This window comes from Lepisosteus oculatus, chromosome 15 (genome assembly GCF_040954835.1).
Source record: "Lepisosteus oculatus isolate fLepOcu1 chromosome 15, fLepOcu1.hap2, whole genome shotgun sequence".
NCBI classification, from domain to species: domain Eukaryota; kingdom Metazoa; phylum Chordata; class Actinopteri; order Semionotiformes; family Lepisosteidae; genus Lepisosteus; species Lepisosteus oculatus.
The window spans coordinates 8,150,464-8,175,990 of record NC_090710.1 but is presented as its reverse complement, the minus strand read 5'-3'; the positions used below and the strand labels follow the sequence as shown (position 1 = coordinate 8,175,990).

The following is a 25,527-nucleotide window of genomic DNA, read 5'->3' as shown; positions in this document are numbered from 1 at the left end:
CTGCAGGCCGCGCTATACAACAAACTGGATCACAGGGAAATTATTTCGTAGAACATTCCCAATCGTCCTGGTATTCTACACACAGTGGAACAATTAAGATAACTTTTATTTTTCATTTTTTTATTAAATCTGATGTTGCTTAAATTGGGGGGGGGGGGGGGGGGGGGAATACGGACAATGCGCAATAGAAGGCCGTTAGTTTAGTATGGGTTTTGAGTGATATTTAGCCGAAATGCATGTTTCTTTTTCATGTATTGTAACTTATTGTATTAAACAAAAAATGTAATACGCCGTGGAAATGTGTTTAATATTTAATCGGTAGTAAGAGCATGCTTTATACGACTGAAATGGGGATACAGAATGCGCGTGGATAATCTTTGGTTTAAATGTATGCATTCCATCTTGTACTTCAAAGTTGGGAGAAGCAGTAATCACACACGTATTTATTTATTTGAGAGCTACTGCTTTTAAAAACTGCTTTTTGATACGAAATGCTCAGGTTTACGGACTAAGCGGCGCCATGTTAGTGCAGAGTGGGGGAGGGGTGAATTATAGGGAATGTTTCACGGCAGTGCGCATGCGTGTTGGGTCGTACTGACAACGCGGGCCGCAAGCTGCGCATTTCATTCAAAATTTAAACCTAAACCACTTCGACTGCGTGCGCGAAACGCATCTATTTTATCGTTGAATACTAAAATGTTTAATTAATGTTATTTATATAAATTTGACTAGAAAGTTCAATTAATGCGTCACGTTTTGACCGGGCAGTGACCCGCTGAGTTAGGCGAGTTCGAGCGCCCCTTAGCGTTTGAAAGAATTAGAACGTGATCCCCACGTAGCATGTGGTGCACCATGAGGCTCTGTTACTACTGTTTACTGGTGGATTCAGCAAAATACTGTATATAACCACGTTTGTTATTAATACTGGAATGAGATGGAGAAGTACGGCACACGATAGGTCAAATGCAGTGAGCACTTATCAGAAACATGAGCGGAGAGTCATTCTTGTGTGTTTAATACATATGACTGTGGCATTTCTTTTTTCTCCTTTAAGGCAAGAAAATCAGAAGATCACATAAGGTAAGATCAGCAGATCTGAGATTAGAGTAAAGTTTACATACCCCACAGTGCGTTTGATTTCTTACACTTTCATTAAAATGTTGGGCAATTATTAAACTCTAAACACGCATTCTTATGTGTATACTGAAGCAGAAATGCATAAATACACCAAATTGTCAAGTTATTGATTTATTTTGTTAATCTTTTTAAATTTTACAAGTTAAAAGTATAGAATGTGTATGTATAACCTATGTGGCTTTCTGAGGATTTACCCAAGTAAAAAGGTTTCTGTTGATTGCATTTTTCTAAAGGTGTCAATGATAATGATCATTGCTGACTACAACATTAATACTAAAATGTGGGGTTTAACAACTTTTTTTTAAAGCAGTTTCAGTGTTAAGGAGAGTCCTTCTATTTCTTGCCCTTTGTGTGGGATATGATGTAAGATTGACCATGTGCAGCTTCCTTTCTTTTTATCCAGTGAGAAGACGGAAAAAGAAGAATGTTGCTTAAGTCACGGTAATGTCAAAGTGCTTACAGTGCAGGTAGTACTATGGGATATCTACTGCAGTGGAGGCACTTCTAGCATTACAGTGACCAAAGCATCAAGCTATCACTTAGCACTGTGTGAGTGCTGGCTTGTCCTACTGCTTGTGCTAAGGTGCATCTAGTGCAGATAGTGAAGTAGATTAGCACCTACTGCCCTAAGTGCTCCTTCTGGCATAAGGGGCTGTGATCTGCATCTGGCATGAGGAAAACTTAGTTTTATGGGGTTTTTTTGCAGATCTCTGCTAGTTTTGCATAGTTGCACTACAAGAAAAATTGAGTTGTGCAAAACTATGCAAAACTGATGGTGGCCTGCTTTATCTCCACCTGTTTAACTTGAACCAGGGGGATTCCTTTGTTTGAGAATGTTGCTGCTACAGATTTAACGGAAGTCATTAAATTTCAACTGAATGGACACTCGGTTTGCCCCATGGACGATATGTGATGCGACGAGTTTCAGCAGTATTAAAGTGCTTATAGTGCAGGTAGTTTTTAGTGACCTACTGCAGTATGAGCACTTGAAGTACTTCTAGCTAAGTGCGTCGGACTTAAATTTGTTGCTTTAATTTCCACTGGTCTCTGGTTAGTTTTGCTGGTTTGCATTCAGCTGTAACACCACTGTTGCTGTGCAAATCCATGCAAAACTGACTATAGCAGTGAATATCGTGAAAGTGTTGCAGTGGTTCAGGGGTCCCTTTCTGTGCAGGTTGGGATCAGTTGCAGTGCTGTTTATTTGTAAGGTATTGCACTTGTCCCGGCCTGTTGAGGACTAAGGGAATTAAGCCACAATTTTTTGCTGTTCCATAAACTGCTGTTAAAAATGGTAAAAACCAATTGAATAAACGTCCTGGAATCTTTTAGAGGTTCATACGTAGGAGCCATGCATTTTACTTATTTTCTCTGAATTTTGTTTACATGTTGTAAAATTGAGATTCATTAAAGTGTAAGATTTTAAAACTTTGTGCAATGGCATTTTTTCCTTTACTTGTTTTTATAGATTCAGATTTTTTTTTTTACAAACCCTCAGATTCAAGACAACCTCTAAATAAAAATCAGGTTGGGAAGTTATATATTTGTCTGCTGATGTAGTTAGAGGTTCAGTTAGAAAAAGCCACTGAATTTCATCCTGCGCCCTTTTTTTACATGGTGTTTGGGGAGTGTCACTCAAAATGTCAACCTTGTTCATCTAGTCATGCCAGTATTTTAGTTTTAGCTATTAATTGTATTTAATGAAATACAACTTGCATTTTGTCATGTCATTGGTGTGTACATGTAATTTCAGATTTTGAGCGTGGGTCATACAGGTGTGTGTTTTTTTTGGAGAAACCAAGAATTAGTATTTTGAATCCAGTCGTGTGCAGTCTAATGTCTGTTTGGAAGTTGCATTCTATGTTAGATTGCTGCTTTTTAAATTACTGGTCTGCTTAAGCATTGATAAATTTAGACGTAGGCAAAATTATATGACAACCTTCATGAGTAAATGCCAGTAATTCCAGGATATAGCTAGCAGGATTTAGGGTAATGAGAACCATATAAAATATTTCCCATTTTATGAGTTGATCACTTTCTTATGACACTTGTATTAATTATAAATTAATAATACAATTATTCAGCTACAGAGTGGGAAAATTGAATGAAGTTAGGTTAAATTATGACTTGCAGACAGTGAAACCACCCTATCTGAATAATGGATAGGTCAGATATATTGTACATCTTCACAAAGCAGTATCCTGTTCAGACCATCTTAGTGATAAACTAGTCTTCATATTTTGAAAATGGTATCTGAAACTTAAGCTTTCTAGATAAATGTGGGTATTTGCTTTTGAGAAATAATGCCATGTGACTATTGGGTTAACAAATGTTAATGTTGGATTGGTGATGCAGAATGACTAGTATGAAGTGAAATTTAATGTGAGGTAGTTTTAGTTTTAAGTAGCAATGTAATATTCTGAACAGTTTTTTTTTAATCTAAAAGGGGAAAATGTTATTGCTGAGTGCATTGTTTTTCGTTTTATGAACTGATGCAAGTCTGCTCAAAATAAAAACATTGATTGTATTTAGAGTTTATAGTAGAAAATATAGTTAAGTGTAGTACTTAGTTAATGAAATCAAAAGATATGTTTTGAGCAAAAAGTTTAAGGCCTTGATAAAAGGGTGCATGGTAAAATCTTTTTTTCCTATGTTTGCTCAAATTAAGTGAAGAAATTTCCACTTCACCGCGAAACTAAAATTGATGAGGTATCTTGGTTTGTCAAGTCGGATGCAGCAAAAAAGCAAATATAATCCGATATTGAACATTTTAATTTTTTGATTGAAGAGTACTTGATTTAAAAAATGGAATTAAGGTGCTTTTTCTGGCAGGGACAGACTTTGATGCACCCAATCAGATTTGTTTTTAATCCTAGTGTGAATTTTCTGGTTTAAGGTATTCAGTCTTAAATACCTGCAGTTTTATCCCTGCATTGAAAATTTTGGGGGAATTTTTGCTGCCTTTTCTCAGAAGTTCTGATGCAGACGATTTAGTAAGTTCCATGATGGAATTTATTAATATGTGATAACCTAGTGATAATATAAAGGGGATATTGCATGCAGTTGGGAAAGTGCACTATATATATAAAAAAAAAATTCCAGCTTATCTCCATAATGTAAATGTGAAGAATGACATGACAGCTGCTTTCAAAGTATTTTAAGCACATCTTGACATTAATTTATTATATGCTTTTCATGCTTGAAACATTTTTAAATTTAAATTGCCTTTATGATTAAATATTGTATTTCTCAATGTGTTTGTCTTAATTTTAAAACATACTTGCAGTAGGTTTTGTAAGGAACTTTAAAATGTGATCGAATAAATGTGAGTGCATGATGCTAAACTGTCCCGTAAGACTTAAAATGTGGAGTTGCCAATGTTCCCTGGTGTTAAGCCCTAACCAGAGCCATGGAAGTATTTCCTGCGCACATTAATATCAGGTATATGTTTCAAATAATTGTGTGTAGCAGTTATGCTTTTGTCTCCACCCTCTTTGAAGAAAAGATGACCATGGTTTTCTGCGTGGTTGTGCCCTATATTTTGGTGCTAGGGTGGCTACAACTGTTTCTAAGAGGTTACAAACTATGAGCTACAATTCCAAGAAAAGCTGAAAAGTTCAGGGTAAAAATAAAATTCTGAGATTGCTGAATTTCTGCTGTTGCTGAAACAAATGCAGAATTCTTAGGCTACTGCTAGTTACTCAATAAATTCATTACCATTAGGACCTTTTTCTTGCATGTTCTATGTTAAATATTACCGTTAGTTTAATACTAAAATTAAGTACTTTTATAATCAAAATTTACTTTGTAACACAAGACACAGATGTGTGGTAGATGCAGTGAACAGACGTCACACACTAAAAACAGATGTTACCAGACATTGGCCAAATTTTGTAGTTTAAAAAGGTACAGTTGGATTTAGCATTTTATTTCATTCAAATCCTATGCTCCTCATGCACAGCCCACTGTTTCCAGGAGTTTGTGTACTGAGTTGCAGTCACCAACTCTGAATAAAGTTTTTTTTTTACCTATTCTTTCAGAGTATGTTGCTATGAATGAGAAAAATTACTTGTGTTATGTAAGGTTTAAATAATTAAAAAATAATTTGTTTCTGGAGCTTTTTGGACAACAGTTCAGCTGGTTCCAAAAAATGTTGCCACAGTGCAATAAACATTTTAAACAATGCAGTAAACTTGTTTACTGTACTGTGGTTGCATATCTTTCTAACCAGCTAAGAAAATGTATTTCTCCTGAAAGGCCCTGAAAGAATTTCTTAAAATAATTTAAACTTCATATATAACAGCTTTTTTCTCTTACAATTTATACTGTATATGTATACTGGTTATTTTGTAAAATGACTATAGTTGTCTCATTTATTCAGAAAAGCAATGAGTGAGAGGCCATTTGTTCCATAAAGCTTATCTGGTCCTATTTTCTGTAGTCCCTGGTTAATGGGGAACAAATCTCCCAAGTATGAAATTCTATTGACAATCTCCCTAACCCTCCAGAAAAGGAATCCTCTAGAGTACACAACTTGAATCTCTTTGGGAAGTGGATGGAAAGCACTGCAACTGGAGACAACCCGCAAAATGGTGCACAAGCCTGGAATTTGATCCAGTACTGTGGAGTTGAGACAGATCTGCACAGCACTGTCAGCAGTTAAAATCTCAAATGTAATTTTTGCAAAATGATTGCTTCTATGCCCAGTCTGTGTATTTGATTATCGGTTAATTTGAAGTATGATGATAACCTGTACTTTTTTTGTGCTGAGGCTGATTACATGAATTTGTAAAATGTTTGATTTATTTTTTTACATTACATTTGGTAAATAAGACAAGTAAAGGTGGATTATACATTAAAATGTGAGATGTTTCTTTCATTATGAGGTTGAATAGCCAGAAATTTATAATCCCAAACAGATTGGGGTAGATGTTCAAATATTCAAGTATCGTACTGAGGAACAAATTCCTAAAGTATTTTCTATTTCATATACAGAAGCACACTTGCATTTGACATATCAATTCCAAATGTTCCTGTTAATTGCAAGGAGTAATGAGTCTTAAATGCAGTTACGGGACTTAATTTTAATAGATCAGTTTTTAAAAATGGTAATATGGTCTTGTGTATGAATGAGGTAACGGGAGAAAATAATCTGCTGCGAATTAACGCTGTATAAATTAACACACAAAAGTACTTGTGTACTGAAAGCATCTACAGATATTCAGTGTTTAAAAAAGTATATGGGTGTATTTCAACTTCTTTGGAAAGGTATTAGACCCAGGACTGATCCCAATTTAAACTAACCACTTCTTACACCATTTGTAATTTCTATCATGTAATTTTAAAAAGTAGTTTGTAAATGAGCATGTTCCTGCACATAACACATTTTCTGAAATGTTTCATTTTATGTAATAGACTGAGAAGAGTGATAGTATTGTGTTCTTTAACTTTGTGAATACTTAAGTGTAAGATATAGTTATTGTATGTCATGTAGAATTCATTTAAACCGCAGAGGCATCCCCTCAAAAAGCTTTAACAATGCCAAGATATTTTATGATTTAAACATTTTAATTTTCAAATGGATTGCATGCCTTTAAAAACTGTAATACAATTATCCTGTTTGTGTGCGACACCTGTTATCATTGACATTGCAATTAATGCATTCCTTATAACACTTTCCTTAGAATGTGCAAAAACGCTTCAATACCTAAAGATCCAGCTAACCTATGAATCATATAATGGTCCCCCCCCCCCCCCCCCCCACAGCTTTTTAGATCAAATAGGTTAAAATATCCTTAATGAGCATGGAAAAGGAGAAACTAGTTTTGCCTTGAAAAGTCATGCTAAGGTAAGAAACCATCTCTCCGTGGCTTGAATGTGGTCTTTAAAGTTACTGGGGGAAAACATTGATTCTCTGTTCTTTCTTTAGTGACAAGTCAGTTTTTTTAACTGTCTTTTTAACTGGTTTTAGGCTTCAGTTTGAATGTTTTTTAAAGGTGCCCAAAAAGCATGACTTGGTCAGAAACTTGGTCAGTATTTTGAAATTGATTTAGAGAGGATGTTTATAAAGGTACCATGGATTAGATAGACATTTCATGTAATCAATTTCTGTGACAACCCACTATTTTAAAATATTCATCTCAATGTTGTTTGCCTGTTTTAGTGTTATTGGAACAGTCACAGAACAGAAGTAGGTATTGGGCCCATGGACCTGGAGTTTAAAACTGAATAACCCTATTTCAAAAACCCTGAAACATTCTGGTGCTTTACAATGAGTGCACAACCTTGCTTGTAACATGCACATGCATATGGTCTTTTGATCCCTATGAAATACTTATGTGAATTTGAAGTTGTTTCTTTACCACAGTTCATAGGATCATATTGTCAGATGGGTATCAAAAGAATCCTCATTTGTTTTGATGCACTTTGATGGAAATATTTCAGAGTGCTCATGCTTAACAGCAGAAGGAATAACTTCAGAAATATTATTTTGGAGTAAGAGTTGTATTTGGGGAAACATCTTGTTGCAATACTAAACTACTTTTTGTTGATTTTTTGTTAGTCCTCGTATTAATCTCCAAGGTACACCAGCTTGGAGCATTGTGAGAGGGGAAAATGTAATTGAAAATTAAGTTTTAAATTTAAAAGATCTTATTTATGGAAGGAAGTTAATGAGAAGTTCTAATATCTGAAACCCCTACTTTATGGAAAAAATGTAACAATTTAGATATTCCATAAGTGAAGTGATACCAAAAGCTATTCTTATTCAGAAAAAAAGGCTAAGCCAGTCACACTTTAAGGTACCATTCATAGAATCAAAATTAGGTGAAATAAGACTACCATGTCGGTATTGGATATATTTCCTTTTCTCCAATTGTAGTGGTTTATAACTTTAATCTGTTTCAGAATTGATAAGGAGTTTGCAATCTAGACAAACTCTTTGGCTTTGTTTATATAATGTAGCCAACAGTCGAGACATCCGTCTGTAGTAAATCATAATGGTGTAAAACGGTCATGTGTGTAAGCTGGCAGAGGAATGTTGATGTAAGGATTTTCCTGCATTATCACTACCCAAACCTTTAGCTATTTCTTGCTATTACTGGGCGATTGTGAGTAAAGTTATCTTTAGTGTATGACTATGGCTGACAACAATGAAGTGCAATGTTGATTTTAATACTGTTTTCAGTTTAGGCATAGTAAATTAGATACTGATTATATGGATTCAGTTTTTTAAATGCTTAAAGGGTTATACCTTCATGGGATTGTGCATTGGCATTTGATTATAAGAATATTCTCTTGTTTGTTTAAAACAAACCCTTGATGAAAATTTGAAACTGCTTCCCTTGCACTTTTCTGTAAACTTTTTCTGAACTGCATGTTGTTCAGCGTTCTTTAATGAAGCCCTGGGAAAGACTTGAGATTTTGTTAGACAGAACTGAAGCTGTGCATTTGTTTTTCAACCATTGTTGGTGCTAAATACAGTATAAAAGATTTTATGATTACCTTAAGACAAATCATTCAGTCTTATCTAGAATCTAGAAATATTTTTAGTCTTGAAAATAAGGCCTGGAAAGGTATGGAATTCAGAATACAAATTATCTGTGCCAGTGTGCAAAGTTAAATGTTCTCTTTATGGTCGTGCATCATTAAGAAATTGTCTCAATTTATAAATTGCGTAGTGGTTACTATTGTTAAAAAATAAAGCAGGAAATTAGATGAGAGCTAGTTTAATGTTACATTATTTTTGAAGTTCTGTGTAGATGCCAGGCACTGGTTGAGTTGTATGCTTTGGATAATGTTTGGTGCTCATTCACATGAATCATCTAGATAATGAGAAGTAACAGGCCCATATATATACAAAAACCTTGTCATATAATAAATGACTTTATGTAATCCCACATAATTGCTTTTGAACATCATTAAATTGCAGGCAACATTTTTTAATATGCCATCAGACTAAAAAGAATTGAAAATACAATTAGTAACATAGATACCCTATTTAATAAAGAACAAGAAATGGTGTTTTCCATCATGAATTTATGAATGTATCTGAAAATTGTGGTTGCAACTGCCATCACTCTAATCTGCTGATGGAAAAACATAAAACATGTATATCCTGAGTGATGCAGCACAATTTTCAGGTTGACTTTGGTGGGTTTTTCCAAAAATAGGCATGCATGTAGAATAAATGCATGTATGGTTTTAACCTCTTTTTTGCAAAAAACAAAAAGGTCTGTTAGTTGTATTACTTCATCAAAAACTCATTAAGGTGGTTTAGAAAGTTTTTTTTTCTCATTTATTCATCTTTTGTTGTTTGTCATTTAGATCAATGACAGAATACCTGAACATAAATATAAACACATTTACAGTAGTTAAATTTGGTTTATGTGCCATTATTTTTTCTTAGAAGATAAAAACGTACAGTTGGATGTTTTCAGTTTGTAGATGCTTCTCACATGTTTAAGTTTCTGAACTAACACCTAATAACTAATACCTTTAGTTGCCACAATATTGATTAAATTCTATTGCAAGATAAATTTAACATTTGGTTAATTTTCTTTAGATTTTTACAATTCCTATTTCAAAATTGAGAATAATGATTTAGATTCCAGTTAAAGATGTGAGAATGTTTTCCTAATTTTCTAGTTTGGCATATTATTTACCAATGGTTCTCCAAACTAAGTATAGATTACCTAGTAGGTATTACTGTTGCATATGGAATGTTAACATTGTTTTCTTCAGGGCGTCCAATGATCCAAAACTTGTAGCTTTGTCTTTTTCCGGAACTATTTCTATATTTCAGATGGAATTAAAGAAGTTGTTATTGTTTATTAGTTGCCATTATAAGACTATGAAGATATCTATTTTTAAATCACTAGAACAAAAAGTAATATCAGTTGACCTAAAACATCTTTTGTATACTCTCCTAATTCAGGATTGCGGGGAACCAGAACCTTTCCTGGCAAACTGACCTAAAACACTGGTACTTCAATACAAATTGATAGATCTTTCCTGTGAATTTTAGCATTTTTCCTCAGAATCTAAGAATAAGAATGTACTATAAGGTAGACAAGTGGCACAGTGCTTAGTTACAGGTTAGGCTAACTCTAGGAACCCAAGAAACCCTGCACTGGATATGCAGTTTAGAAAATGGGAGGGTAGTTATGAGGTAGGCATACTATTATTTTTGAGAGTTTGATGTATATTTGATTAGAGAAAGTATGCATGTACAAATATTTTTTTTTACTTTTAAAATCTATCTTGCTGTATATCCATAGCATTTTAGATTTTCATTTGGTCTTTGGGCTCTGTACACCATATAACATGCTTTCATCTTACCCTTTGATCTCCAGGATGAGGCATATTCTGATAATGACTTTTCCAGGGGTACTATTAATAACTGTTCAGTGGCACATCTGAAAATATGAAGGTCCATTATGAAAAATCAACTCATTAAATTCAAATATTTCAATTTTAAGAAATGCCAGTGAGGCTAGACTTACTAAATGCTGAACCTTTTTTGTCACCTTTTAAGTCTATCTACAGGCATGTTGTTTTATAGAAGAAGAAGATCAGACGTGTGGTTTGTTAACAGAGATTTTAAAATGACTTTTTCAATTGGAGAACACTTCAGTCTGAAATAGAAATGTTCATTATATGCATATACAGTAAGTACAAAATAGATGTGATACAGGAAGTGTTCTGGAGAGCACAACAAAATTGACGATTGCTAATGTGGCCTTCAGAGCATAAAATCATAGTTCTTCAGTAAACCTATATGGTCTAATACTATGTTCAGTTTCTAATATGGTACATCTGCATTAAAATTAACCATTAAACCATCATTTCTAAAATAATAAGATGCTGTGTTCTGAGTGCATTTGAGTGTAAAAACGATGATATACACTATTATGCAGTATAACAATGCTATAAACATTGAAAAGTACATGCAAACCTAATTTTGTCACCAATATTTTTTTATGTGGGTAGCTGCGTCAGCATGCGTAGGCTGCAAAGGAACAAGTAATAGGTTTATTCCATGCTGAAAAAAAGAAGAAAGAGAACACAACGTTTCGGCCGTGGAGCCTTCTTCAGGTGGCCTTCTTCACACCTGAAGAAGGCTCCACGGCCGAAACGTTGTGTTCTCTTTCTTCTTTTTTTCAGCATGGAATAAACCTATTACTTGTTCCTTAATATTTTTTTATAGCTGTTTAGTACTGATATTGCGGTGGTGGTCATAATAGCACTACTCACACGCGCAGTAAGACCGCCTTTAACCAATAGATGGCGCTATCACACCACTTTGAAATTATTTTTCTAATCGGGCACGTGATCTTGAGACTTCAGAGATTAAAACATGATTTTGAGCACGGTTTCCACTCCTTGATATCATTTTCTGATTTTCTATTATTAATCATTTATTTGCAGACGACTTCAACAATAAAATCTTGGTACAAAATAAAATAGTTTCTCTAAATGTATAAATGTAGATTACGCATTAACTACTGAATACATAGTTGTAAAAAATGTTACAATTAGACATTTCGATATTCTTATACGGAATAATACTAGTGTTTTGCGCGCTCCGTATTAAAACATGCATGCTAATTATTATTGTTTTACAGGTTTTGTGTGCGTTTATACAAACCAGCAAAACAGGGGATTTGAATACATCGTTTAAACCTTTCCATATATAATAAAGTATAATTCTGTTTAAAATACATTTATTATTTGACCAGTAAAATTCATGTCCAACTACGCATTCGAAACAACAACATCGAAGGCTATTTTCACAACCAATTTTATAGTGAGACAAACGTAATAAAACACAAACGCCGGTCATTCGTCAAATGAAAAGGGACTATCTAGTGAATATACGAAATGTTAATCCTGAAAATGTGTCCGCCTGGTGGCTCTGATCTCCAAAATCGGAAAAGCGAGTAGAGGTACATAGTAAAGATTCCGCCCTTTCTTCACTGACGCCAACTCTTCTGTATAGCAACGAAAGAGAGCACGCCGTCTTTGAAAGAACTGTTTGACTCGGGCCCTTCTCAAACAAATCTGAACTCAGTGCAAGAATATACATCAACACAGTGACGCTAGAGACTAGTGGGAACTTTTAGGCGATCTCTTTTACTTTTCAATTCCAGATGCCGACAAGAATAAAGAAATAACACCTTGTTAATGAAATATTGAAAAGAAGACAGGAAGGCTGAAGGGTTACCTGCCGAAAATTTTGGTTTTATGATACTCATGCGTTCATGTAGGACTTGATCCTTCTATAGTAACAAAATGGGACCGAGAAGGTTGTTTTGCTGTCTGGTGCTGGCTGTTTTTTTTGGACTCAGTCTGGAAAGTCCAACCAGCTGCGATGAAGTTCGAAAAGTTTTTGAACTTAGACAGATAGGACCCGTGAAATCGCTGCCAGAATTCCCAATTACAGGTAAATGTTTAAAATAATAATGCAGTGAAATCAATTGTCCTACTAATAATCTTACCTTTTATATCATTGACGTTAAAATATTTATTTAAACAGGGTTATTTTTTTTTAGAAAAGTATGTTAAGCAGTTCAGCACTGGTTTCTCTGCATACCAAAAGAATTTCATAGAATTTTGCAGCATGCGTATATTTGTAGGCGTAGATTTGTCACTAGATTTTTAAACTAGTTTCTGATTTATTAAGGGTATTTTTGTCAATTGACCAACATGAGCCTAATGTAATTCTTTTACTTATGACTTGCTTGATGTGCTTGGTGAAATGTCAGTGATTGTAGACAGATAGAAATGCATTACAGAGAAACTAAAATATACATTAGTGTCATTTGGTGGTACTGATTAGTCTGCTCAGGATCGCAGCGCGCGTAACTCAATTAAAGGCTGCCGTGCACTTTCATCTTGTTGGTTAGGATTACTGCACTAAAATTGTATTTAGCAGTTCATAAACCCATATAATTCCGGTTGTTCTAAGAGCATTTAAAGAAACTGGTGATTTCGTTTATAAATGCTTGACGTTGAATAAAGGTTTACAATGGTGTTTGCACAAATGTACTTTTAAAACTTTACAATACGCATAATCAGAAGAATCCAGAGTAGTTCTTAAGACTCTTAAGAATTTCACTTAAATTACCCTAAATAGCTCTAAATACGTGGGCAATGAAGAAATTTCTCTTGAAACGATCTGATCATTGTTGCGGTTTGTAGATATAGAATTCCGATTCCTTTAGTCGGCTGAACGCAAGTTGTGTAAACAGAATTAAGAAGTTCTCGAAGCAAAGTTGATGCTTTCAGGTCAGAAGGTTGTCAAGCACAGGTGCTCAGCTACTTTTCCAGGTTGACCAGGTGTTTATTTAATTTTATGGCAACAGTGAGTTGAACGCAGTAAATTCGGATTATAAAAGACCAGTTGCTGTGACGATGGAAAAAAAAATCCGTACATTAATAAAGTGCTACAGTGATGTCCGACTATACGAGAAAAGTAGCGCCCTTCCAAATGGAGAGACTGGTGATTTAATTGATTTCAGAAATTATACTTTTTCTTACAGTGAATGCCCAGATTATTTATTCTTTTGTGAAGTTGGGTAGCCCATCACGATTTCTCTATTCCTTGGGAATGCACAGTGTCGTTTTTTCCCTTTGTGATTAAACCTACAGTACAGAATATTGCTTATATTTGCTAAAATAAAAACAAGAAGCAAACGTTAAAATGTTTCACATTGTTTTGCTTAAATCTGGGGAAACATTTTAATAAAAAACAAACGTGGTTTCTCTTTTCTCAGCACAGATATGTACATCCAGTCGTGTTTCTAAGAACAATCATATTGGTGCTGTTGAAACATAAGGCTTTTTTTTACTGAACATTATATTGTTGGATATAGAGAGAAAAGTAGCTATAAAGTTTCCTCATTTATGAATGATTGTTCTTGATAATATTGAAGTCCGGAAGAGTGCTACTTTAAATATCTGGGGAGTCATGGGGATCCTAAAAGTCAGACTTCAGAAACACAGTAGATAATACTGTAGCTATAAACCTTTTCATCCATGGTTTGTGTGACAATATATTCATAAAGCTCATATTGACAGGAGTTTGTGCTATTTCTGATCTCATTAGCTGAAACGTTATGTATGTGACCTACTACAAGCATACATACAGTATCACACCTGAAGAAGGCTCCACGGCCGAAATGTTGTGTTCTCTTTCTTCTTTTTTTCAGCATGGAATAAACCTATTACTTCTTCCTTTGCAGCCTACGCATGCTGATGCAGCTACCCACCTGAACTAATTCAGTATGGGATGTTGGTCACTAACATGAGTGCAAAAGTTGGGGAGCCCAACTATGAAGTTCACAGTTCAGCAGTTCAGGCAAAGCTAGAGTCCTGCAGTTGCATTTTAAAATCCATCCCTGGGAGGCTCTTTTGCAGTCTAAATTGTGGGTATTGATAGCTGTAACAGAACCGTTTCAGAATTTAGACAAAACTAAATATTAAACATACAGTATAACATATATTTACAGTGTATGTGTACAGTTATGGCCCAGTAGCCTACATATGTTTAGGTGTCATAAATAGATATTTGGCAGTTGTTTTATTCTTCGTTTGTAGAGAAAATATGAAAGCAGGTATTTAATGGAGAAAAAGAGGCGATAATTTGTTTAAGGGTGTCAACCAATGTTTCTTTTTATAATTGTTTTGAGAGGAAACATACATTAGTAGGACATACTGTATAAGTGAGCTTCCCACAGAAAGGAATACTAAAACTAGATGTGACAATTAAGATACACAACAACCTGTGAATGAGTCGGACAGTGAGGGTGGGGGAAGAACTGAACTGTACAAACAGCACCACATCAAAGTAGTGAATCTTTAATGTATGACCCATTTTAAAAAGATGTTTTTATTTGTTTAAAGTACAATGCATTTCTGTGTCGCAAATTACTGTACATTGCAATAAGAGGAATTCAGTGGAGTAAGTGCATCTGTGCTGTGCTCTGACTAAATCAGCACTGTAATTAAATATAATGATTTATACCAATGGGCTGTTTTGTCTAACAGTATATAATTATAGTTAGCTGTGGAAATAAAGACACTCTGTCCAATATGGACAAGCTGAGAGTTATTACATTTCAATAGCAGTCGCAGACTTTTGAAAATTCCATTATTATATTTATTTTCCCTGTTCAAAGGAAGAGAAACAACACATCTTTTAAAAATGAAACACAGCATTATAGAATTCAGCAGATGAAAACTTCACTTAAGCAACATAATAACTTAGGCATTCCAGGCTCATTCATTAAAAATATAGTAGACAACATATTTGACTTGAATATGTATTACCTGTATTTAGCTGTACAATAATAGTAATGTTAGCACAGCTGCTGCAGAACAGTGAAAAGTTTTTTTTTTGTTGTTTTGTTGCTCTGTTTAGATTGTGACAACTGCACGTCATTTACCACTGCTTAGAGTATTCTATTGATGGTTAAAAGCTTCCATAGGAGTATTATTTCCATCTTTATGAAAGAAGCTTGATGCTACAGCTTGAAAGAAATGGTTTGGTTAAACAACATGCTACAGTGGCTGAATAAAGGCAAATAGCATTAAAGTGGCCTTTTAGACAAGGCAATTCTAATTGATAGCCAAAGACAGAAGAAGCTTAATTATATAATTAAGATAATGCATCCAATATTCCATCATAAGCTGTATATTGCAATTATATTTTTAACTGTTGTCTTGGAAAGGTCTCTGTCAATGAATAAATAATTATAACTTCCATGTACAGTATATTTTTGTATGTAAGAGAAAAACAAAGCCATTTACCGTAATTATAAGTCATTAAATGGACTATTTCATAGAGAACAAAAATTATCAGTTTTAATTAAAATAAATGGATAATGTCTGTCTTTAAATGATGTTAGAAGGTGGACCTGTTCTGTAAGAAGTGTATTTGTTTGGATAAGATGATGAATTGAGGATTTGACTACTTGGTCCCATGGCACTTGTTCATAAAATTAGGGTACTGGCGAAATGTCGCTTTCTCTCTGGACTAGCTAAATTTTAAATTTCCCCCTTAATTCAATTGGTAGAGTAATTTCTCGTTTCTCTACCTGATCTGCTATGTAGTGGGATTGCTGGTGCATAGTGGCTTCTATGAGTCGCATAGGTATGTATTGTACTACACTTCAGTGGGAGATAAACTAGGACTCTTCCTACAGTATACTGTATGTAAATTACTTTTGGCTTCTTATATATATATAAAACATTATATAGATTACTTTATTCAATATAATGTATCAGCGTTGGCACAATGGTGCAGTGTTTAGCATTGCTGCCTTATACTGGGGCCCAAGGCTCAATTCCTAGCATACTATCTGCATGGAGTCTGTATGTACTCCCTTTGTTCATGTACTTTCCCCCTGGGGGCTCCAGTTTCCTCCTATAGTCCTAAGACATACTGGTGTGAGTGTGTGCTTGTTTGTGTCTGTGTGTTCCCTCCAGTGGACTGACATCCCATCCATAGTGTATCTTGCCTTGTGTCGGATGGAGTTAGGTTTTGGCTGCCTCCTTAACCCTGTATAGGATAAAGGGGTTAGAAAGTTGATGGATGGATAATTTATTCCTTATTAACATTATTATTATTTTGTTTAATTAATTTATTTTCTTATTATTATTTAATAATAATAAGTTTGCCAGCAGCCGTATCACCCTGCAACTCACAACTGGCAACCCACTGAAGCTAAGCAGGTGTGAGCCTGGTCAGTACCTGGATGAGAGACCTCCTGGGAAAAACCAAGGTTGCTGCTGGAAGAAGTGTTAGTGGGGCCAGCATGGGGCACTCACCCTGTGGTCCATGTGAGTCCTAATGCCCCAGTATAGTGACGGGGATACTATACTGTAAACAGGCGCCATCCTTTGGATGAGACGTAAAACCGAGGTCCTGACTCTCTGTGGTCATTAAAAATCCCAGGGCGTTTCTCGAAAAGAGTAGGGGTGTAACCCCGGCATCCTGGCCAAATTTCCCCATTGGCCTTTACCAATCATGGCCTCCTAATAATCCCCATCTATGAATTGGCTACTTTACTCTGCTCTCCTGCCCACTGATAGCTGATGTGTGGTGAGTGTCTGGTGCACTATGGCTGGCTAAGGTGGATGCTGCACATTGGTGGTGGTGGAGGGGAGTCCCCATTACCTGTAAAGCGCTTTGAGTGGAGTGTCCAGAAAAGCGCTATATAAGTGTAAGCAATTATTAATTATTATTAAATTAATGTCTTTAAGAATTCTAGTTGATTAAATACAGTAAATAGTGGGACAGGACCTGGTACTTATACACAGCCAGTTCACAGTTCTCTAGCTCACGATATTGCTGAAGTTGTTTCTGTTTTAACTGTTCAAATCTCATTTATAAAGTGGCAGATTATACAGGCTTTAAAAGGAGTTTTCTGTTTATATCAAACTGCTTTTGTGGTAAGCTGTGCTTAATACGGTAATAGTTTTGCTTTAAAGAGTTATGATGCTATTGAGAAGGACTAAATTATTAACAAAAGTCCAGTTCAGTCAGTGTTTTGCTGAATGGGGACTCTGTTATAAGTGTTATAATATGGCGGTGACCCCACAGGCCCTGGAAAGTGTCTTGAGGAATCGTAATCTTCTAGTTTAATAATATATGGTTTTGTTTTAGTTGAGGAAGCAGAGGATAACAGTGATGAATGTGCTGTTCAGATTTCTGTCAAAGAGCAGCTATATAGCTTTTAAGACTGCTGTCCAAGAAGGTGATGATCTCTAATACTTTACATTGCTAATGCACATCTTTGACCTGTATTCAGTGTCATGCTACCTGTGAATGCTGTTAGTTTGAAAAGTGATGTTTTCTTAAAAGGTGAGATGAAATATTCTTTAGTAAAAGAAAAACAATACGATTGTTTGCCATGATTCTTTATGCTGTAGCATGAATAGATTTGTTCTCAACAGACTGAGAAAACTTGTTTTACTACTAAATATTTAAGAAATTGAATGGCAAAAAAGATTGCATAACACCCTTCATGGAACCTTGTAGGGACTTTCGTGTTAATTAATGGTTATTAAACAGACACGTTTAAAGTTCAAAGCTATAATTGGATGATTCTCCACAGACACAGATGAGTTGTGTATGTTTTGGAGATCTTTTTGAGTAGATATTTGTATATAATGTCTCAAGTATAGGAAAACTTTCCTTTTCTATTGTTCTTATAAATTCTTATTTATATTCTTATTTATAAATTGTTGTAAATTAATATTGCTGCCTTCCAACTCCTAGGCTTCTTTAACATTAATTACTGTGAGCTGACTCCAAATATTCTCATCATGTGATCAACTGACCCATTTCTCAAATGTCACTATAAATATTTTCTATGTGAGAGATGTTACAGTATTTTGAGTAAATTTACAAACCACAATACAGAGCAATAAAAAATCTAGTTGTTAAGGTTTTAGCTCACAAATTTGGCACTTTATGCTACAGTAGGCGATGAAAATCTCTGTTAGTGCATTATATGGCAATACCAGGTAGGACTGCTTATTTTGGGATGTTATCCTTTAACATCATTGCACCCACGGTAACACTACATACAAGAGAGTATTTATTTTTAGGTACTGGAGAGTTTTATGGTGATTTATACACACTGAATTGAGAAATAGTGCTAATTTATAATCAGAATATGACTTAAAGGATCAATAATCTCAAAATCATTTATCGTTGATTTCTGTTTTAGAGAATGATTAATTTGAAATTAATTAATCTTTTTAATGTGAAATAAATTAAAATACTGTATATGTCAGAGGATCCTTTTCAGTGCTCAGCATTCTCCGACATTCCTAAATACCAGAACAATGTGCTGCTAAAATGCCTCATTAATAGGACAAATATGTCAACAAGTATATCACAGTACGGGTTATATCTGACATGTTTATTGTGTAAGTTGGTGTTTTAGGATATGTTATCCAGCTCTGTTTAGTTTTTTTAAAGGTATGTAAAATGGAAAAAGCAAACATCTGTGACTTAATTAAAACCTTATATGTAATTATGTGTTTATTACAGCTGGATGGAGACTAGACCACTCTATAAATATAGCTGAAATATGGGCTCTGCTTGACCGCTCTTCCTGCAAGCAAATGCCATGTGAACCACACAGCTCAGGAGTCTGACACAGCTGTGGCTCAATGCTTTATTTTCCTCACAACATTGTCTTGTCTGTCTAAATGTGGCAGTTTAAGAGTAGGCTTTTTTTTAAGCCTAATATTTTGTATAAAAAAGTTATGATTCTACACATATGATCATTTTTCTGCTTGAAGTTCCAGTGGCAGTGTTACAGATGATTCTTTAGCCAGGTACAAGTCTTTATAGGTCCAAATATACTAGGATTTTCAATAAATCAATAAATAAATCAATAAATTTTCCAGTGTGTTCATAAATATGGAAATACCAATGTAAAGTTACTTAATAGATTATTGGACCCAATAGGCTGCCAGTATAACCTACAGTATGTGCGCTATGGCATACAGTAGTTTACTAGCATCTGTAATTCTGCTGAGGCGATCTGGTACTGTTATTCCATGAGAAAGTCAATCAACTTAGGTCCCAGGCATTATTCCTTAATATCCCATAAATGCTTAATTAGGTTCAGATCTAGTAACTGATAAGTCTGGAAGACACCTTTCATTGCAGGAAAGAAAAGATTTTCTAACTCTTCTTCTGGTCTTCTAAGAGAACCACCAGAGCCCTTTATTATTGGAACTGAAAGTGGCCTATAGAGTTCTTTAGGTTGGCATCACATGCTGTATGCAGTATTCCATTGGCTGAGAACATGGTGAAGAATGATTCATCTGACCATTTCATATTCTTCAATGCTTGGTAGTTCCTTGTCTATCCTGTTTGTACCACTTGGACTCGCAAATGTACTTTGCCAGTTGTGGTGAGTGGTTTTGGCACTGCAGCACAGCTATGATATCCTGCTCTGTAGCGGTCTTGGCAAAACATTTTTGATGAAACTGGTTAGTTTCCTAACAGGTTGAAATTTCTAATCAGTTGAGCTGCAGCTGTTTGCCAGTTTTGCCGTGCACTTCCAATTAATGCATGGGTATCAAGATCTTGGAGTCGGACGTCCATGCACTTTTGCCCTTTGCTGATGGTGTCTTTCCCTCACAGTTCTGTGTGGACATCACCTTAGGTACAGTTGCTTGTGAAACATTGGCAAGCTGAGCTGTCTTGGTCACTGAAGATTCTGCCCTCTTTCAGACTCACTGAGATCTCTTCCTGGAGACTTGCTAGCCGTAATTTCAGGAAACCAGGCCTGTCCAACATTTTTTAACATAACCCTAAGCATGCTTGAATGTTATTTGTCGTCAATTTCCCTACGGGATTAATAAAGTATTATCTATCTATCTATTTGTTGAAAACGTGAGCCACGCAATTTGATTAGAACACCATTTAAAAAAAAACAACGACAGTTGTTTCCTTTTTTAATATTAGGCTTGTGCACACTGCCAACAGATTTTGGGCTAATCCTCATGTTTGGTCTTCTGTCATTGTTAAGCCTCAGTTCTAAGTAATTCTACAGTATGTAACTTACAGTATGTACTGTAGCATTTTACCACTAGTGACTATATTTTAACTTACAGTATAGACTACCTCTACAGATTTCTTTACCAATTATTGTGAACTCTGACTTAACAAATATTTGACTTAAAGTTATAATGGAGTAATCTGGAAAGTTTTAACATTTCTTTTAAAATGAACACAACATATTACAGGTGGATAGATGTGCCAGCATGCGTCCGCTGCAAAGGAACAATTAAGAGCAGATTAGGTATCATTAGGTATTATATAATATCCAAAAAGACTATGTTAATAATGAATTAATCAATGTTAATTAAATATTGTGTTTGTGACCATTTAATGTAAAGATGACTACTTATGCAATAATGTATTTTCTATTTTTCTTTCACATTATTTTCTTTTTCCTTTTTGCTTTGAATGTGTAGTGTAGATTTTGTATATAGCAGATTCTAATTACTACTTCAAAGTGTCATGACTGCAAGCTTTAATGCAGCAAAATGTGAAAATTGTGCTAGGGTCTGAAATGTTTTGCCCGGCACTGCAAGCGCAAATGTTGGACAGATCGGTACTACTGTTGGTTGTGAAGGACTTAATAGGACTTTAGATTTAATGAATCGTTCTTTCAGTGTGGTCCTTCATGGTTTAGATTAAATCAATTTAGTGAGGAATTTTGAGAGAAGATCACATTTAATTCTGCCCACTCTGTACTTCAAGTTGTTAGTTGAGTGTCGGCCATGCATAACCATATAAAAATCTAGTACTTTAAACAGTAAAATAGGGATTTTGATCATGTATTAGGCAACACTTCATAATCACCTTTGCCTTAGCTTGTCTGTAAGTTTTTAGTGTCCATTACATAGTACTCTTGTCTGGTAGGTGTTTTTGAATGGTTGAAAGGTTTGAGTAGGAAATCTAGTGTATCTTTGCAGAAGTGAAAAGAATGCTGATTAACAGAACAATATAAAGAGACATACATGTTGGTACATGACAGCCAGTGTACAAGTAGGCAAAACAAGCAGTATAAACAGAATTAGAGTTTTCCCAAAAAACAGTTTATCTGGAGTACTTTCTGATAAATAATGTACTTTTACCTTTCCTTTTTGTTTAGTTCTCTGTGCATAACTGAAGCAGTGTAATTCAGTAATTTATGGACAATATAGATAAAAACATACATTCAGTTACTAATGCTTTTGCTTAAAGCATGATGACCTTTATTTCTATTCATCATTGTTAGAATTCAGAATTAGGTTAGAATTTAGGGACAAATCATGGCTGTGTTATATCAATATGCACATAAATACACAGCTGTACTGCACAATTTGTGATTTTGTTACTTATTGTGTATTTCTGACAGGATAATTTCCTTTTTTTTCTGTAGGCTCAGATCTTCAGGTATGTACTTCAAGGAACGTAACATGCTGTACCAAAAAGATGGAAGAGAAATACCAGGTAGCAGCCAGACATGATATCCAGCATTTGCTGCAGACATCCAGCTCAAGTTTAAAGTTTTTAATTTCACGGAATGTAGCTGCATTTCAAGGTAGGTTTTATGGTAAAAATTCCATATTGAAAGTGGGTTGCCTGATGTAAAAACAATGGTTTGCCAAAAGAGTGCTCTTTTCATATCTTCTTCACTAATCTTAAATTTGGTTCAAACTGACGGTGAATATTTGAAGTAATATAAATTTGCAGTTATGAATTAAGTTTTATTTGAGGAACCTGTTAATTAGAGATGTAAATTGATAATAAAATAAAGTGGTGTTAATCATGGTATTTTTGTTTTGTTTTTGCCATTTCATTTTTAATTATATGCCTGTGTCAATATATCTTTTTTCTCTTTTTTGTATTAACTGAAAAATTGTTTTATACTTAGAAGAAACTAGCTTGCTTTGGAATATTTGTATATTATGGAAATTACAAATTTATGTGATTAACCTTCTGTAGGTGATGATAGGTAAAATAGAGAGATAAAATGTATTTTTTTCTGTGAATCAGTCATCACATAGATCAGTTGATATTTAGGGTAAGTTTCCAGTCCATTAATTCATAAATTGTATTAAAAGTGATTGAGGAGCCTTCTGAGTGGCTTAACCAGTAAATGCTTTTGCTCACACAAAGATTAAGGTCTGTGATTATGGGTACAAGTTAGGGATGGGCGGTATAACTGGTAAAGACGGTATACCAGTAGAAATATGTGCCACGATATGGATTTGGATATATCATTTATACCGCTGGAGAATTAATTTTGATGTTTACATAGATTGCGCCGCCAGCATCGTTGCAAAACAAGGTTTGGAAATTTTTGCTATTGATCTTGTCATAGTTCTGTTATATTTTAGCTCCAATATCTCCTCCAGCATGAGCCTGTGTTGTGTTAAAAGACAAGTGGCTTGAAGTTTGTGGAATTGTGCCTACACTTCACTTCCTCATTCTCTCCCATAACAGGTCGCAGAGACTGTAGCACTGATCCAAGACAAGAAAAACACAATTGGCTATTTCAAAAGAGCTTTTTATAACAAGAAAGGGATTCATATTAAAATAGAAGCCATCAATATTGCCTTTATTTAGACAAACATTAACTTACAAAGACATATATACAATTATAAAATATAACCTCTGTTTTATAGGATTTGCAATGCTCATGTTAAATGATAACTGTGAAAATAAGGTATTCTTTATATAAATCATTCTCACACATGCCCTTTGAACATTGAACCTAGTATACAGGTTGGAGACACAGATCACCACTCTGCAGGTTATGTGTTTTTTGGATGTCATGGAGATAGTTTTATGCATAAATGAAGATTTTACAGGCATTCAATTTTTCTAGCAGGTTAGTGTTTGTTCTTTTGAGTCCTTTCTTTTACTTCATGATATGTGGTTGGTATAGCATGATAACAGTATTAAATTACTAAAGTTAATTGAAACCATGCCTTTGCTAATATCATTAAACTGATTTTTTCCCAGTGATCACTCTTGGTTTGATGTATTCCAGTTTGGTCATTTTTAGATATGGCATACATAACCTTTCGAAAGTTTATTGGGAAATTCACTTGGTATTATGTATATTTACTGCATTTATTTTTTGCTTTTATACTGCACTACTTAAGTACACTGGAACAGGGGAGTGTTAAGGGGCACTGCAGCATTTCTTTGAAACATTACAGAAGTGATGCCACCACTCTCTGAAATGTCTTCTGTGGCAGAAGTCCGGTCTGTTGGCGAGGCGAAGATACCCACTGTCAAGTGAATGGCATAGTGTATGTTTGGAGCCCACAGGTGATTGGGATCAGACCCTGACAGCTGTAGTTTTCTTACATCTTTATAAAATGTATTAAAAAAATATTCTATTCTTAGAGCACAAACTTGTAATGTTAATGGTAAGATAGATTTATCTTTCAGTACTGTTTATATATTTAAAGCTAAAGGATGATTTACGTTCTTTGTGCTTTTTGTGCAGGGAAGCTGTAGAACTGTAAATAATTGTAATTATTGTAGACATGAACAAACGTTTGCTTTGCAGATCATTTCTTTTTGGTATTTGCCTCAATTGAACCTGAAAGCTCAATGCGAACATTTGTAAGGGTAAGACAAGTTATAGTAAATATCAGCAAAAACTAAAGAGAGAAAAACTGAAATATGTTAACTGCATAACTTTTCAGGCTTGTGAAATTAATATTTGGTGGAAGTTGTTTAGCAGCAATTATAGTGGGCAAGTCTTTTTGGGCAAGTCCCACCCACATTTTCATACCAGCATTTCAGACCAGTCTTCTTGAAAGGCTTACTTAAGCTCTCTCAAGTTGCTTTAGGATTACTTATGCACAGCAGTTTTTAGTCTTCTGAACAGGATTCAAGTCGGGACTTCAAATAGGTACTGTGCCATTCAAGAACAGCTTCTTATTCGTAAGCCTTTCCAGTGCAGCTTTGGACTCCTATTTTGGATAATTGTCATACTATAAGGTTCAGTTTTTGATCAATTTTCCCAGTTTTACATCTAAAGAAGATTTTCTTGTATGGTTTGCCAGTACTTTGTTCTGTCGATGTTTCGGACAGCCTTGACAAGCTTCCAACTACTACTCCATGGGAGAGGCAGGATAGTAGAGATGATGTTGACTGAATGATGCATTATGTTGGGTCTGTATCAGATGTAACACAAAGAGTTCCAACTTTATCTTCTCTGACCACAAAACTTTTGGCCATGTGTTTGAAGTGTTGATTTGTAGAATCTGAGATGTGTTTTTTTTCAGTTCCGTACAAGCCCTCTTTGTGGAGTTACTATGATATTGTTGATCTATTGACATTTTCTCTCATCTCAGTCACTTGACTTTCAAACTCACCATTGGACCTTCAGTGGTATCCCTCAACAGTTTTGGCTTGGCTCAGCTGCTCAGTTTGGAGAGAAACTTGATTTGGGTATTGTCTGTGTGCCCCTAAATAGTTTTGGAAGCTTCTTTGTCTTCATAGTTGAATCTTTGTTTCACTGCCTTTCTTCGCACCTTAAGGTATTGTCAGATTATGTAAACCACTTTTGCTAGACACAGACTAAGGCCACTGAACAAATGTTGGTACTTGTAATATAGTTTTGGGCACCTAAATAAATTAGTTGTGCCACAGCAAAGGGTTTAAATACTTCTTTCTTTTTGTTTTTTGAGTAAATTTTGTATGTGACAAATATTACTACTTCAAAACGTCATGGCTACAAGCTTTAAAGCAACAAAATGTGAATACATTTGTAAAGCACTTTGTGTGTGTTAACTTGCCTTCCAATGTTATGGGAACAGATGTAGCACAGAAAATATCTACAAAATGAT

General features: G+C 34.8%; 1 protein-coding gene across 3 annotated transcripts in view; it reads left to right on the top strand.

Moving 5' to 3' along the window:
• gpc5a (glypican 5a) overlaps positions 1-25,527 on the top strand; it is a 320,984-nt gene that overhangs the window by 687 nt on the left and 294,770 nt on the right. Inside the window, exons 2-3 of one of the 3 annotated variants that reach the window (XM_069178958.1) lie at positions 1,055-1,080; positions 22,095-22,256. In XM_069178958.1, the coding sequence (XP_069035059.1) occupies positions 22,148-22,256 (109 nt within the window). In that variant the 5' untranslated portion in view covers positions 1,055-1,080; positions 22,095-22,147. Of the gene's footprint in view, positions 1-1,054; positions 1,081-12,109; positions 12,578-22,094; positions 22,257-25,527 lie in introns of those variants that run through there. The other 2 variants (XM_015363662.2, XM_015363661.2) reach the window with 2 other exon arrangements.